The 14,854-nt window shown below is 38.4% G+C and overlaps 1 protein-coding gene across 1 annotated transcript in view; it reads left to right on the forward strand.

The window, feature by feature from the left end:
- LOC126094680 (apoptosis-inducing factor 1, mitochondrial) overlaps positions 1–14,854 on the forward strand; it is a 118,290-nt gene that overhangs the window by 64,101 nt on the left and 39,335 nt on the right. The window contains exons 8-9 of the mRNA XM_049909197.1: positions 5,046–5,186; positions 5,400–5,511. Coding sequence (XP_049765154.1) covers positions 5,046–5,186; positions 5,400–5,511 — 253 coding nt within the window. The remainder of the gene's footprint in view (positions 1–5,045; positions 5,187–5,399; positions 5,512–14,854) is intronic.

Raw genomic sequence — 14,854 nt, forward strand, 5'->3', positions numbered from 1 at the left:
TACCTGCTGTTTTGCACATAACGGATTAGGAGAAACTGTGAGATTTATGGCGACAGGCAGGTCAGTGGAGTGCTTGAAGTTTAGTGATGTATTATCAGCAAACACAATTAGAAAGTTGTTATGGAAACCTCTGTGGAGCAGTTGTCTGCCATGGGAGGATGTGTTCAGAATTTCAATTAAAAAAAAAAAATGATGAGACTGACATGTATTTACCAGACCTCTCAGTAGTCATTGCATATATATTACATACTTTTTGAAGTAGAAGTGTTTTTCTACATGGCTGTGTAGTTCAACAAGCAAGTATTAAATTTTCATATCAGGGAAGAAAGCAGTGCCACAGTGAAGCCTATGTTAACTGTCCTGAAGAGGCACATTGAGCGACTGTCCCTTCATTGACCTATTATTTTAGTTCTGTTCTAAGACTACTTGAGAAATTGAATCTGATGTATGATAGGTATGAAAATGAGCTGAAAACATAAACAGCGCACACTAATGCCACGTGGCTGGTTCATGAAGCCCTGTCAACATATCTGCAGAGAATATTGCCAAACTGTCAATACTGAACTTCAAACTCTCATCTCATATTGAAAGCATTGAGAATGTTTTGGGACCATCAGTACTGCCTCTACATTTCTTATATTGATAGTTCGTCAATGTGTGTCCCCGGACAGTCGTATTGACAGAATGACAATTGAATGTGTGAGAGGCTCTTAAGAATGAAGGCGCACATTATTATCTGCATTTCTCTTGCTGCCGTCAGATACAGAACAATATGCAGTGTAATTTATGGAGGCACGAAGGCTACACAGATATTCAGTGTGTGTTTTCCCAGAAACAGTCAAAAGCCTATTTGTTAAAATTGTAGCAAAGATTTTTCTTGTTGTGTAGAACAGATATATGCTGCATTTCCTGTAGTTACTGCAGTCACTTAAAAAACAACTGGTGTCTATCATGGCAGTTCATGTGTCAGTTGATACATTTTGAGTTCCCTTGTTAAATGGATCAGGGCAATGATTTTGGTCTTCGAAGGATGATTCTCCACTTCGTATGAGGTCTAAAGTGACATTGTTTGAGACTTACCAGTACATTACTGATATTCTACAAAAAAATAAATTAATTAATTAATTAACATTGAATCTATTCTAAACTTGTACCATTTATTGATTGTATACATATTAATAATACGAGGAGAAATGAAATACACAAATTGTTTATGTAAATTGTTATCTTCACTTCCATCTTTGCTTACAATTTTAGCCAGCCTATGGTATCACTAGGGTGGCACCTAATAAAGCAGCTGCAGTTGCTGCAAGTGAAGCCAGCAGTAATGAAATTTGAAGTCTTGGCTGTCACAAATACTTAGCTGCTTGTTACGAATATGTTGCGATTCCTGTGACTGTGGTTAACACAGCTATTTTTTCTGAATATGTAGTGTATTTTGCACGTATATTGAAGTGTAATTGTGACAATATTCCTTTGTTTTTTGCTTCTGAACATACTGTCTGCCTTCTCATGTCTCATTGGCTATGGAGAATCAGCAGCTGATACACATTCACTCCCATTAGGCCTCATGGTGATTGTTGACTACATTGCTGAATGAAACGTGTAAACACACCACTCGCCCCTATATAGACTCTTTCCATCTCCTGCACAAGTTTATGGCTATAATGAGTATAGGCCCAATTCTTGGCCAGTTCAGGTCATACTGCAAATGGATTCAGGCAAATTGCAGTAGATGTTCATAAAAAGTCAATATATTTCCACAGTGGGCAGCATGATAAAATTTGTGTTCTGCTCATCACAACTCCCCCCCCCCCCCCCCCACCCCCCACCGTCTCCCCGCCCACACATTCTTCTTAGTGCTCAACCACCCTGGTGCCACTGCTGTGCTTCCAACCCTAACGAATTTTTCGAAAAAATCTGTGCATGAACCCACTTACCTAATCGTTATCTGTAAATGTAAGACAACCCCTGTATCAATGTATCACACAATTTAATAATGTTGACCTCAGCAAAAATAGTTTAGTTTGTAAACGTAAGGTGACCTTGTCTTTTGCGAATGATGAATGTGGGAAAAATCTTGTCTTCTAATGGGGTGAATACAGTAACGTATTTACACCTACATAAAAACTCTGTGTCTTTTGTATCATGTAAAACCTGCACTCCAGGTTGCTGCACTTTTTCCCCCAATAGTTATTTGATTTCCCTTGCTTCATGTTTGAGATTGTGGGAATGTATCTGCACATTAGAGGTTATGTTGTGAATGAGTGGTAGTTCAGCATTGCTGAGTATTAAAGTTTTGTTATTGTGTTAATTATGTCAGTATTGTTTTTACCTTTTCCTAAACAAAAGTGTGTTTAACTTGTATCTTCCATTAGTAATTTGGAATAGTTTTCTTATTGGGCAGCAAATTATAATGTAAAATGAAAATAATTCATTTGTCACTTCCATATAGAACATGACTGGAAATGTGTGTAATGGAACATCAATTTAAACCCTGCCACTGACACTGAAGGCTGGATCATTATTTTTTTTTTAGAAGTGATACAGTAATTGAACGATAAAATATTCCTAATTTTCCTTTCCAAAGGAATGCTTGTTTTTCATATTGATTTCTATTTCATAATGTGCATTGTAAAGAATCAGACCACTAACTTTCCTAATGTCAGCAGCCTCAAAGTAGGGCAATTTTTTTTTTAGTGTAACCTACTATAGAATTTGGAATGATAGTAATTGAGATCTGTGTACATTGGTTTATCTGTAGAGCAGCATGCAATTCTCATTTCACTTAGTTTATATTGGTGTCCTTTGAGAAGCTTCAGAGGATTGTTTTTATGCCATTGTGGTTTGAGGTATCTCTGCTATGTTAAGCTGTAACGGAAAGTCAAATGAAAGTTAGACAGATGGAAAAAGTAAGCAAACTGCTCATTATTTCAAAAGAAATCACCATAACTGTTAACATTTACCCCAAAAGACTCATGGCTCATGGAAAAATGTTTGCAGTTGCCTACAGAACCATGATTGGACCCAGGCATGGACCTTGTCTGAAGCAAATCAACAGCAGTAAATGTCTTTCTGCAGTGCTGAAAAATATGGAAATTGCTGGATAGAGATGGGATTGTGTGGAAGTTGTGTAAGGGTTTCTCAGTGAAACTTCAACGTAGTTGAAACAACCATGGCACCACAAGTTCCTTCCTACGTTGCAAAGGTTTTTTCCATTACACTGCAGAAGTTAGATTGGACAGCCTTCCCCATGTGATTTCCACTTTTTTGAAGCCCAGAAGAAAGACAATTGTGACTGTAGACTTCCTTTAGAGAAGAGGTACAGGCCTGGGTACAATCTTGGTTTTGTAGGTAACCGCAAATATTTCTCCCTAGCGGCATTGACCACCTAGGGTGACAGTGCGATAAATGTATTAACGGTTACAGCAACTACTTTTGAAATAATAAACAGTTAACTTACTTTTTCCATCTGTCTCATTTTCATTTGACTACCTCTTTTGTATCTGATAGGTAGAATGGTCAAAATAAAACGGTCCTTCAAATACTTGATAATCTGGTTAATGAACAAGAAAACTATTCTTGATAGAATATGATGTCTTGACATTTATTTCGATGCATGCATGCTGCTGCTGTTAAGATTGTATTATGATGAATGGCATCAGTTTAATGATAAACCTCAGAAAATTAAGACCTATTTATCATCCAAAATTCTGTTTACACAGTGACTGTGTGTACACACTATCTGGTGGCTGTAATTCACAGAGCTGCTTAGAATGGTTTCTTAGCAAACTTCTTTGCATGCATCACTTATCCTGCCAAAACAGTTTCACAAGCACATTCTATTCTTATCTACGTGGGTTAAAGTTTCTTAAGTATTGCCCCAGATAAACAACACCCCATTACATGGTACATTTCTTTTTAGTAAATAACAGTGATAGTGCTGTGTTTGATATTAGATCTGTTGTTCTTGGCACTAAATAGCACTCTCAATTTTGTAGTGAACACTCTAAATATTTAAGTAGTTTCTGCACTCTGTCATAAACAAAGTCTGAACCAGGCTTCGCAATCAACTCAAACTCAAGAGACAGCAGTTGGTTTGAAGGACATTGCTGCTTGCTATATGCTTCTATCAAAACATCATGCTGATCATCTGCAACTTCTCTGGCTATTGCCTAACATAATAAAGCATTTTTCCCCGTGTTAAACCTATTGGGACCAAAGAGGTTGAAGATGTACTGAGTTCAACTATAACTCGGCCTGTTAAGTAGGGATTATTCATATCAGTGCTGATTGGCACTTAGACTCATTCCTTCGTGCAGCTATCAGACTTGTATTTATGTGTGTTCCGAATCACTTTCAACTGTGAACACATGCTGTGTTATCAGTTATTTTAATCATAAATTGAATTAATTATCCACAATATTGGGAGCTCAAGTGATTTAACTCGGTGTAACTTTGCTGATGGGATCAGTCACCAGTTTGCATTCAGTGTGTGTCTCAAAGCAGAATAAACTATTATTATTGAGCTTAAGAAATTGTAGCCGAAGAACATTATTTAGGTTACTCCACCTTAATTCAACGTATCATTGATTAATCTAATTCACACATCAGGAACAATTTATAACTTATTTAAGAACAGTGCACTGGTACAGTTGACAGCATCCCCTAAACCAATCCACAAACAGAGCCAAACAACAATACGATGCACAGGCTTAATGAACTTTAACACATTTAGAAGTAAATGTAGATGTTACAAAAATAGAAGAAATGCCTTGTTAACAGTAAATAGCTGTAAGTACTTAAGTGGTAAGTGTAGGATACACTGTTTACTTGGAAAACATTTTCTCCATTCTGGAAAACGTTACGTTTCGGGAGCTTGTCATTTTGCCTAAGATTGCTTTCACAACACATTCAGAAATGTTCTGAAAACCACCAAGTGTCTATGGTTATAGTAGTGTTAAAAAGTATGAGAGTCAAATAGAATGACCAAGGACTAAGAAGTCCATAGTTAAAACTTGCAATATTTTGTTTCTCCTAAATAGGTGCAAGCTGATCATATTGTTGTTGCTGTTGGAGTGAAACCAAATACAGAGCTTGCGGGTCCCTCAGGATTGGAGGTGGATGAAAAATTAGGTGGTTTCCTTGTTAATGCCGAACTGGTGGCAAGATCTAATGTCTGGGCTGTGAGTATTATTAATAATTTACTTTTTAGCGGTTGTGTTATTTGCCTCAAATGTACAGTAAATGGTTTTTTAATGTGCCTGTGATTGGATGTGATAAATATGTATTTTTTAATTCAATAGCACTACTTTGAGTGGCCCAGGATCATTTTTGTGCATTTTATGTTAAGTATGCGTAGGTTTTGTATCATGTTGTAACTGTGTTTCTTGTGGTAGGCAGGTGACTGTACGTGCTTTTATGACGTGAAATTTGGACGCCGTCGAGTTGAGCATCATGACCACGCTGTTGTCTCAGGACGTCTGGCTGGTGAAAACATGACTGGTGCAGGTTAGATCGACATTTTTATTATTTTGGTGTGTTTGTGTGCTTTATATGGATGAGTGAAAATTTTTGAAATGCACTATGTGGTTTATTTTCCTGAAAATATCAGTGACCCTTTATATTTGTCTCTACATATCGGGTTGGTCCATATGTTCATAGTATTTTTCCACAAGTTCAATAAACTCGAAAGATACTCATAACAGAGACTTTAGTCATAAATAGTATATTCTCCTTCCCTGTTTACAACAGTCTACCAATACTGGGCCAACTTTTTAATACTACAACTGTAGAAGTCTCTTGGTTTTGAGACGAAGAACCTGTCAAGCTATGTTTGGAGTGCATTTCCTTCCAGAAAGGAAGTTGCTTGAAGGTTGTTCGATAATGAGCAGAAAGGTGGGTGCAGAATGACTGTGCAACCCAACTACTGTAAAGTGTTGTTAAAAAAAATCTAGCAGGCAGGTGTTACACACTGCACGCCGTCTTCCTGTTCACTGTTCTTGGATTGCACCTGCAAAAGTCTCGTTGTCGACAATGAATGATAGCAGTGATTGTTACAACTCGGGAAAGCAATTTGCAGTACACCACACTGTTGCTGTGCCACCATATGCTTAACATTATCTTTTGTGAATGTGTGCAGGTCTTTTTCCAAGGGGTTGCTTCTTTGTTTGGGCTCAACCATTGCTTTCTTTCTGTTCTGTTTGCATAAAAACACCATTTCTTCTGTAATGGTACAGGATAGGAATGGTCAGTGTTGTTCATAAAGTAAGTTGAGGGAGATATGCACATATGGGCACCTGCTGATTTTTGTGATTTCGGCTAAGAGCATGCAGTACTGTACTTCTGATTTTTAAACCTTCTCCATTGCATGCAAATAATGTGGTGTGATCACAGTTCAGCACATTTTCCAGGTCTCGAATACACTGACTTACGCATAGTGGATTAATGAGTTTAAACGATATTTGATCTTCACCAAACCATGGAGATCTTTCTGAATGTGGATAGTCACTAATGTAAAAATGATGCTCCTTAAAACAAGAAAACAATTTTCTTGCCATGCTCTATCCAGTGGCATGACCCCATACATGGCAAAAATGTTTCTGGTTGCCCCCACTTCCGTGAGCTCAGATAGAAAAATGGTGTGAAGTATTCCAGTTTCTCCACTTGGCATTCCGTTTTCTAGTGTCCACAGCTACGCTTTCTGCCTCTGAATAGCAAAATGACAATGTGTAAACTCAAACAGTAACAGTGAACTACAAATAAGAAATGATAATTGATAAATAACCAATAGCAACTGGAATACATACATGCAAAACATACATGCAAAACAAAAATGATATGAACTTATACACCAACCTGATACATTGTCAGCTCTAATTTTTCTCTCTCTCTTCCTATTTTCATTCTACAACAGCTTCATATTTTGTAAATAGGCATCAGTAAGATGCATACCGATGTGAAACGCAGTTTCTGGGTGAAAAAAATTCCAGCCAGTGTGTGCTTTGTCAGATCCTAAGTAGCCAAGAAAAGGTCATCATTGTCATGGAGAAATAGGATGTCATGGAGAAACAAATCTTTCCATTGATTTGCAGTTGTCTGCCAACTTTTATCCCACATTTTATAGTATGCATTGGCTTTATTTTTGTCTCACGGGACATGGTGGACCATATTTCTCCGAAGGGGGGAAAAAACCACACGCTATGAAGTAATTATCTGAATAGAACAGAAATTGATAGGTATCTACATTTATACTTCGCAAGCCACCCAACAGTGTGTGGCGGAGGGTACTTAAAGTGCCACTGTCATTACCTCCCTTTCCTGTTCCAGTCGCGTATGGTTCACGGGAAGAACGACTGCTGGAAAGCCTCCGTGCATGCTCGAATCTCTCTAATTTTACATTCGTGATCTCCTCGGGAGGTATAAGTAGGGGGAAGCAATATAATCGATACCTCATCCAGAAACGCACCCTCTCGAAATATGTAAATATGCAGACAAACAAATGATTACAATTCCAGCAAAATTGGATGATTTATTCAAGAGAAACAGCTTCAAGAAATGAGCAAGTCAATGATGTGATGGTCCATCTCTAGCCCTTATGCAAGCAGTTGTTTAGCTTGGCATTGATTGAGAAGAGTTGTTGGATGTCCTCCTGAGTGATATTGTGCCAAATTCTATTCAGTCGGCACGTTAGGTCATCAAAATCACAAGGTGGTTGGAGGACCATGCCCATAATGTGCCATATGTTCTAGTTACTGGCCAAGGTATTGTTTGCAAAGTACGAAGGTAAACAGTAGAAACTCACACTGTGTGCGGCAGGCATTATATTGCTGAAAAGTAAGCTCCGAATGGCTTGCCATGAAGGGCAACAAAATAGGCCGCAGAATTTCATAGACATAACAGCTGTGCTGTAAGTATGCCGTGTAAGAGAACCAAAGGTGTTCTACTATGAAAAGAAATGGGGCCAGAAAGTAACTGGTTGTTGGGCCATGTGTTGGGTGATAGTCAGGTTGATATCTCAACACTGTCTAGGGCAGGGCTGCACAACATACATGCTCGCGGAGCAAGCTGTGAGCAGCACGGAGCAAGCTGTGGGCAGCAAGGCGCAAGCACGGGGCAGCGCGAGCACGCTACCCCCACTACCGGACCAGAGCAGAGTGGGTAGAGTCATGTGGGGCACACAACAGCTGCCGCCAGTCAATGTAAATCCGAGGCCACCTGCAAGGATATCACTCACGAATTATTACTGTGACAAATGAAACAAATAAAGGAGAACGTACACGTGCCACATAATTTTATTAGCTTAGTGTATGCCTCTACATTCGTATTAACTTGTGAACTTTTACACAATAAAAGGTGTCACTGAAGTGTGGGATTCTCTGTTATCTTGTACTTTTTGCCCTTTACAATTGCGTCTATGTTCGGAGTAATTGTTCTTGTGCATCGTTGGCGCAGCGTGCAGTTTAAATTTCGATCAGACAATGCGTTTCTCAGGTGCGTCTTGTTACATTTCATTGCAGAGAACAGTTATTCACAAACATACATGGAACCGAACATTGATATTATTGTAGCCGCCAGTTTGTGCAAATGAGGAAATCTATCCTGAGGGAAGTGGCTGTAAAATTCCAAAATGTTTTTCTTGTTCTGAAATTTGTCTCTGTATTCTGTCGCACTGCAGGTCAATAATTTCTAGTTGCAGCTCAGGACGAATCTCTTCAATATTCGCTGAATATGGAGAGGAGAACAGATCAGAATCACTGTCTAGTGCTGTCAGATCTTGAAAGTGTTGATAAAATTCTTCCTTAAGGGCAACTAAACTATGTGAATAACGTTCAGTCTTTGTGAACATCTTGCATGGATGATAATTTAGGAAAATGAGCTAGATTTCCTGTTTCCAGCTGACTCACCCAAAGTGTCAATTTCATTTTAAAAGCTCATATTCGATCTATGAAATGAGTAATTAGCAGATCTTTACCTTGTAGTGAAATGTTCAAAGCATTCAGATGGCTAGTTAAATCTGCTGAGAACGCGAGATCACATTTCCATGAAGGCTCTTTCAATTCAGGAACACACATGTTATTTATTTCCATGAACATGTTTATCTCATCTAATAGGCAAAAATTCGATTTAATAATTCGCCACGACTAAGCCAGCGTACCTCGCTGTAATAAGGCAGGCTACCATACTGGCTTTCTACATCCTCAAGATAGCTTTTAAATTGTCTGTGTTGTAGCCCATGCTTCCTTATATAATTGGTTGTACAAACAACAACATTCATCACATTTTTTAGAGTGATACTCTTTGCACGTAAGTTTTACTGGTGGATCAGACAGTGAACGCCCCTTATTTCATTCGGCACGGTCAGTTTTTGCATTTTCTCCTTCAACAGCGCAATGAAACCTAATTTTTTCCCTGTCATCGCTGATGCACTGTCTATAGACACTGAAACTAAAGAATTCCACGACAATCCTATATTTTCAACACTTTCTTCAACACTACTTAAAATATCACCTCCGGTTGTAGTGTTCTTCATGGCTCCTACATCGAGGAGCTCCTTCCTCACCTGAAGATCTCTATTAACACTTCTAATAAATATGGAAAGCTGCGCTGTTCCAGTGATATCAACACTTTCATCCAGAGCTAGAGAATACGCCATAAAATCTTTATGGATATTTGCAAGCTGGCTCTGGACGTCATCTGCCATGTCCTGTATGCGACGCATAATGGTCATGTCAGATAATGCCACAATCCGAAACTGTTCAACTTGAGATGGACACAAATGTTCCGCTGCAACTACCAAACATCTTTTATTAAATCGCCATCAGTGAAGGAGCGCAGGGATTTTGCTAAAAACAAAGCAATTTTGTAGCTCACTCTGAGAGCTGCCTCAGTTGATTTTTCTTCGTCATCCAGATCTTCTTCGGATAGCTTCCTTTTAAGTTTAATAACTTCCTGTGCACGATCTGGTCCATCACATTTTCCACTTCCGTAGTCTTTCGCGTGGTGAGACATATAATGTCGCTGCAAATTAAATTTCGTAAAAGAATTCAGCGTTTTGTGACATACTAAACATTTTGCAACACCATCTTTTTCTGTAAACAGATAAAATTCCTCCCAATGGGGGTTGAACTGCGAAAGCATGGTTGGGGTTACACAACGGCAACTTGACATGATTCTTAACCAGCGAAGTGACTGTTAGAGCTGATTGTAGTACGTTCCACAGTCGGCGCAAATTCAATAGGCACGCTGTGCTCCTATTAATTTGTGCGCGCGCATTTCCCCTCCCTCCCCTCGCCTACCCTACCCTCCCCTACCCTACCCTACCCTACCCTCCCCTCCCCTACCCCCCTCCCCTCCCTCCCCTCCCTCCCCTCCCTCCCCACCCTCCCCCGCGACCTTGCACCTGCTCGCGAGCGTGTGTCTGAGCAGACGCGAGTACTCGCGCTCAAAACCGGCCAGTTGTTTAGCCCTGGTCTAGGGCATATCCAGATGAGCCTGGTATCTCTTTGATCATTGTATTCAGTGATGAATTCTACTTCGGACTGAACTCTGATGACCAGCGAAGACATATCTAATCACACCTCAGACAGAGGTGGGATACCAACCTGTCTGTCACCCCTCATAGGGCCTGACAACCAGGGCTGACAGTCTGGGGTACCACATCTTTTATAGCAGGACGCAGCACAGCAGTACGTCAAAGGTATTTTCTGCCCATTTTGTTGCCCTTCATAGGAAGTCACGCCGGGCTTACATTTCATCAAAATAATGCCAGCACCCACATGGCAAGAGGTTTTTATCGTGTCTCTTCTTGCTTGCCAAACTCTGCCTTTGCCAGCAGTGTCAACGGATCTCTCCTCAATTAAGAATGTTTAGAGAATAATGGGCAAAGCTGTCCAACCAATTCAGGATTTTGACGATCTCACATGCCAATTGGACAGAATTTGGCATGATATTCCTCAGGATGACATCCAGCTACTCTTATCAATCAGTGACAAGCCAAATAACTGCTTGCGTAAGAACCAGAGATGGATCTATGCATTCCTGACTTTTTAAATTTTTGAAGCTGTTTCTATAGCATGAATCATCTAATTTTTCAAAAATCGTAATCATTTGTTTGTTTCTGCATGTACATCACACCTACTGCTTTCCATCCCATTCAGATAATTCTTGCATGGTGTGTTGTTTTTTGTTTTCTTAATTACTAAAGGTGTATCTTGATACATCTAATTTTAATGTTTTTCATTGGTGTTTGTTGTGATATTGGACATAAGAAACTGAAATTACATTGTAAATGTGTGTCAAAAAAAGAGATGTGCGTAATGCAGGTTAACATTCTGTAAGTTCACTGGGCTGCATCAATTTATTTGTTTTTGTGTTCAGCTGCTGGTGTGATAGGAAGTTATTTGGCACAGAGAGAGGGCAAGGTTAACGTGCCGAACTTTTGAAATTCTGAATACGTTCTCCCAATTAAATTTCAGATTTCTGAAAAAGAAAGTGATGCGGAAGGTAGTCTAGGTTATATTGTGATAGATTAAAACATCCTAACAAAGCTATTAGGTGAATGTTTGTGTTGTAAAGTAGTGGGACGACCAGTTAGTTTACATGAAGACAGTGATGTATCAAATGGACTAGCCAGAAAATTTATCATGGTTGTGCCAGATGTAAATATACTCATTTATTTTGGAATTCTGTTAAATGTAAAGACAATTTTTTGAAGGACATATAAGTTTGTTTTATAGGCTACTGGCAAAGACGTACTGCAAGAGAAACGATGTGTGCTATGATGAATATGCCACACCCACGTTGTAAAATTAACAAGTATACATGATTTATTGAAGCTGCTGTGGAATCTGTTGCATGTGAGTCAGTGAAGGGTGCTGCGAACAAACCTGTTGAAATAAATGAGGATATGACCGACAAACCAGCAGCTTTTGATGGCACTTAGCAGAAGTGCAGCTACAGTTCTAAGAATTCTTTTGCTAAAGCGACCAGTGTTGATACTGGAGAGGTAATAGACTTCCAGATTGTAACAAAACATTGTTGAATGAAGAACAACATACTTCTGACAGAAATTATGAAGGAACAAGTGGTGGTATTGAGGCTGCTGAAATTTTTAGTCAATCTGTTACACTAAGTTTGTAGGAGATGGGAGCACAAAAGCATATAACATTGTAGTAGATAATCTGTGATAATCTTATTACAGAACTGGAATGTGTTGGTCATTTCAGAAGAGAATGGGCAGAAGGTTGAGGGAGCTGAAACGAAGTTTTGAGAGACAAGAAAATTTCTTATGGTAAAATCATAAGAGGTATGCTGACACAAAAAATTATTTACAAACCAAGGAATGGCCATTAGAAATAATACTGGTGATTTGTTAAAAATGAGCAGTCAATATGGGCTACCTTCTTCCACAGACTCGTCAGCAGACTAAAAACCAGTACACTAACTTTGCCCTGCCAGATCTCGGACTCATGGTGCAATTGTTGCAATGCCCAGTACTCAAACAGTTCACACAGCCATAAACTTTCCATCCCAGCAACAGTCATGGATGTCATAAAACTTATTTACAGAGACCTGGCAAATCCTGAATTACTGAAGAAGCGTATGCGTGGTCAGAACTAAAATGCAAATGGGTCTTTCAATAATCTCAAGTGGACTTGACTAAAAAAAAAAAAAAAAGTTTTTGTTAGTATGAAGACATTAAATTTGGGGATCAGTGGTGCTGTTATTGTTTTTAATGATTGCAACATTTGTAGGGTGAAAGTGCTGCAGCATATAGTAATTAATCTTGAAGCAAATTGCATCAGAGAAATTGAACAGTTGGACAATGATTGCATTGATAAAGCAGAATATGCAGCACAACTGGCCACTAAGGAGTCCGGAAAAAAAAAAAAAAAAAAAAAAAAAGACCATCATGGAGAAAGGTCAACAGGATGATACACTGCATGATGCAGAGTGCTTCTGAGTGAGTAAAACAAAAATAAAGCCCATATTTTCTAAGTTTTAGGCTTTTGAAACTTTACAAGCTGTCCCTCAAAATTTACATTTTGTCGCATTTTTCCCTAAATCTGGGAAACCACTTAGAGTAAAGTGTTCACATTTTCAGGGAGTAGCAACATACGTATCCTGAGTCAGTGAACTAAAAGGAAAACATAATCTTAAGTGTAATTAAAATTATTTAGAAGAAAGTACAAAATATTACTCAGTTTTAACCGTGTGATTAAAAAATTTTATTTCTGCGAGTGGTGGCTGAAATGCATTGATATTAGTTCTGTAGAGTCAGAACATAACATGTAATTTATAGGATATGGGTTCCGCCATTTTTCAAACGCACTGCAGTTTCTTTCTACCCAAACATGTTTCAGCACCTCTGTTCCATTATCAGTGGGTTTTTGTTTATTAAAAATGTGATTTTACATTGATGTGTTCAGATTCTGTTATGAGAGCTTATATTGTTTTATGTGATACGTCTTTGTGAATGTTGTGTTTCAGTCCTATTTCCTATAATATAACTCAAATGCAGAAAGAAAGGACAAGAGCTGCGGATTCAAAAGATAAATATTTTGTCACCCAGGGAGGCATTCCCCAGCAAGCTCTGCAATAAATATTGGAACACCGTAATGAAACGTCAGAAGACAACCCTTAAGATTCAGTTTAATAAAAATTGTCTAACTTGTAATGTAATTTCAGACTATATAAAAGAAACTCTGTGAATAGCATGTCATCTGCACCAAGTAAAGTGAAGAAGAAAGTGGAGATTATGTGGATAAAACATGAAATTAGGGAACTACACACAAAAAAAAGTTACTCATCAACAAACTATAAAAAACATATATAGAAGTGGCCAATAAATTTGCAATATCAGCCCAGTTCGAACAAATAACAGAGAGAGGGAAAAGGCACGTACAGAAAATAATGCAAGAAAAACAGAATATACAAAACCAAAAAGCTAAAGAGAATCATAAACATTAATCTCACCAAACAACAAGAAAACCTACTGGAAAAGAGGACCAAAACAAAACATACACACACATCACATAAAGCAATAGAAGACCCCATAACAGAATCTGAACACATTAATGTAGAATCACGTTTTCAATAAATAAAAACCCACAGATGATGGCACAGAGGTGTTGAAACATGTTTGGGTAAAAAGGAAAAACTGTGTGCTTGCAAAAAAGCGGAACCCCTATCCTATAATTTAACAGCAACAGCAAATGTGGAAAGAAAAGACAGGAACTGCAGATTCAAAAGATGAACATGTTCTGTAAAAGTTTCATGTAAGTTGGTTCAGTGGTTTCTGAAATACGGGGGAGTTAAATGACAAAATTTAATGTTGTCACGATAGGACCTTCCAGTTCCTATTAAACTGTGTGTGAAGGAAACCAAAGAAAAATTTTGAGTTTGCTGATATGAGACAATTCTGTCAGAGGAGACTCAGGACATAGAAGAGCAGTTGAATGGAATGGATGATCTTTTGAAAAGAGGTTATAAGACAAATGTCAATAAAAGTAAAAATAGGGTAATGGAAGTAAGTCGAAGTGGATCAGTTGATGCTTAGGTAATGAGATTAGGGAATGAGACACTAAAATAAATGTGTTTTCCATTTGGGCAGCAAAATAACTGATGATGGTTGAAGTAGGGAGAATACAACAGATATGAAATGCAGACTGCCAATAATAAGAAAACATTTTTGGAAAGAAGAATTTGTTAACATATAAAATAAATTTGTTGGGATCTTTCTCATGAAGATACTTCTGTGGAGTGTAATCTTGCAGGGAAGAAAGAAAATTCAGACAAGAAGAGAAAAGCAGCTTTTGAAATGTGATGTTATAGGAGAATGCTGAAGAGTAGA

The sequence above is a fragment of the Schistocerca cancellata genome, chromosome 8 (genome assembly GCF_023864275.1).
Source record: "Schistocerca cancellata isolate TAMUIC-IGC-003103 chromosome 8, iqSchCanc2.1, whole genome shotgun sequence".
NCBI lineage: Eukaryota > Metazoa > Arthropoda > Insecta > Orthoptera > Acrididae > Schistocerca > Schistocerca cancellata.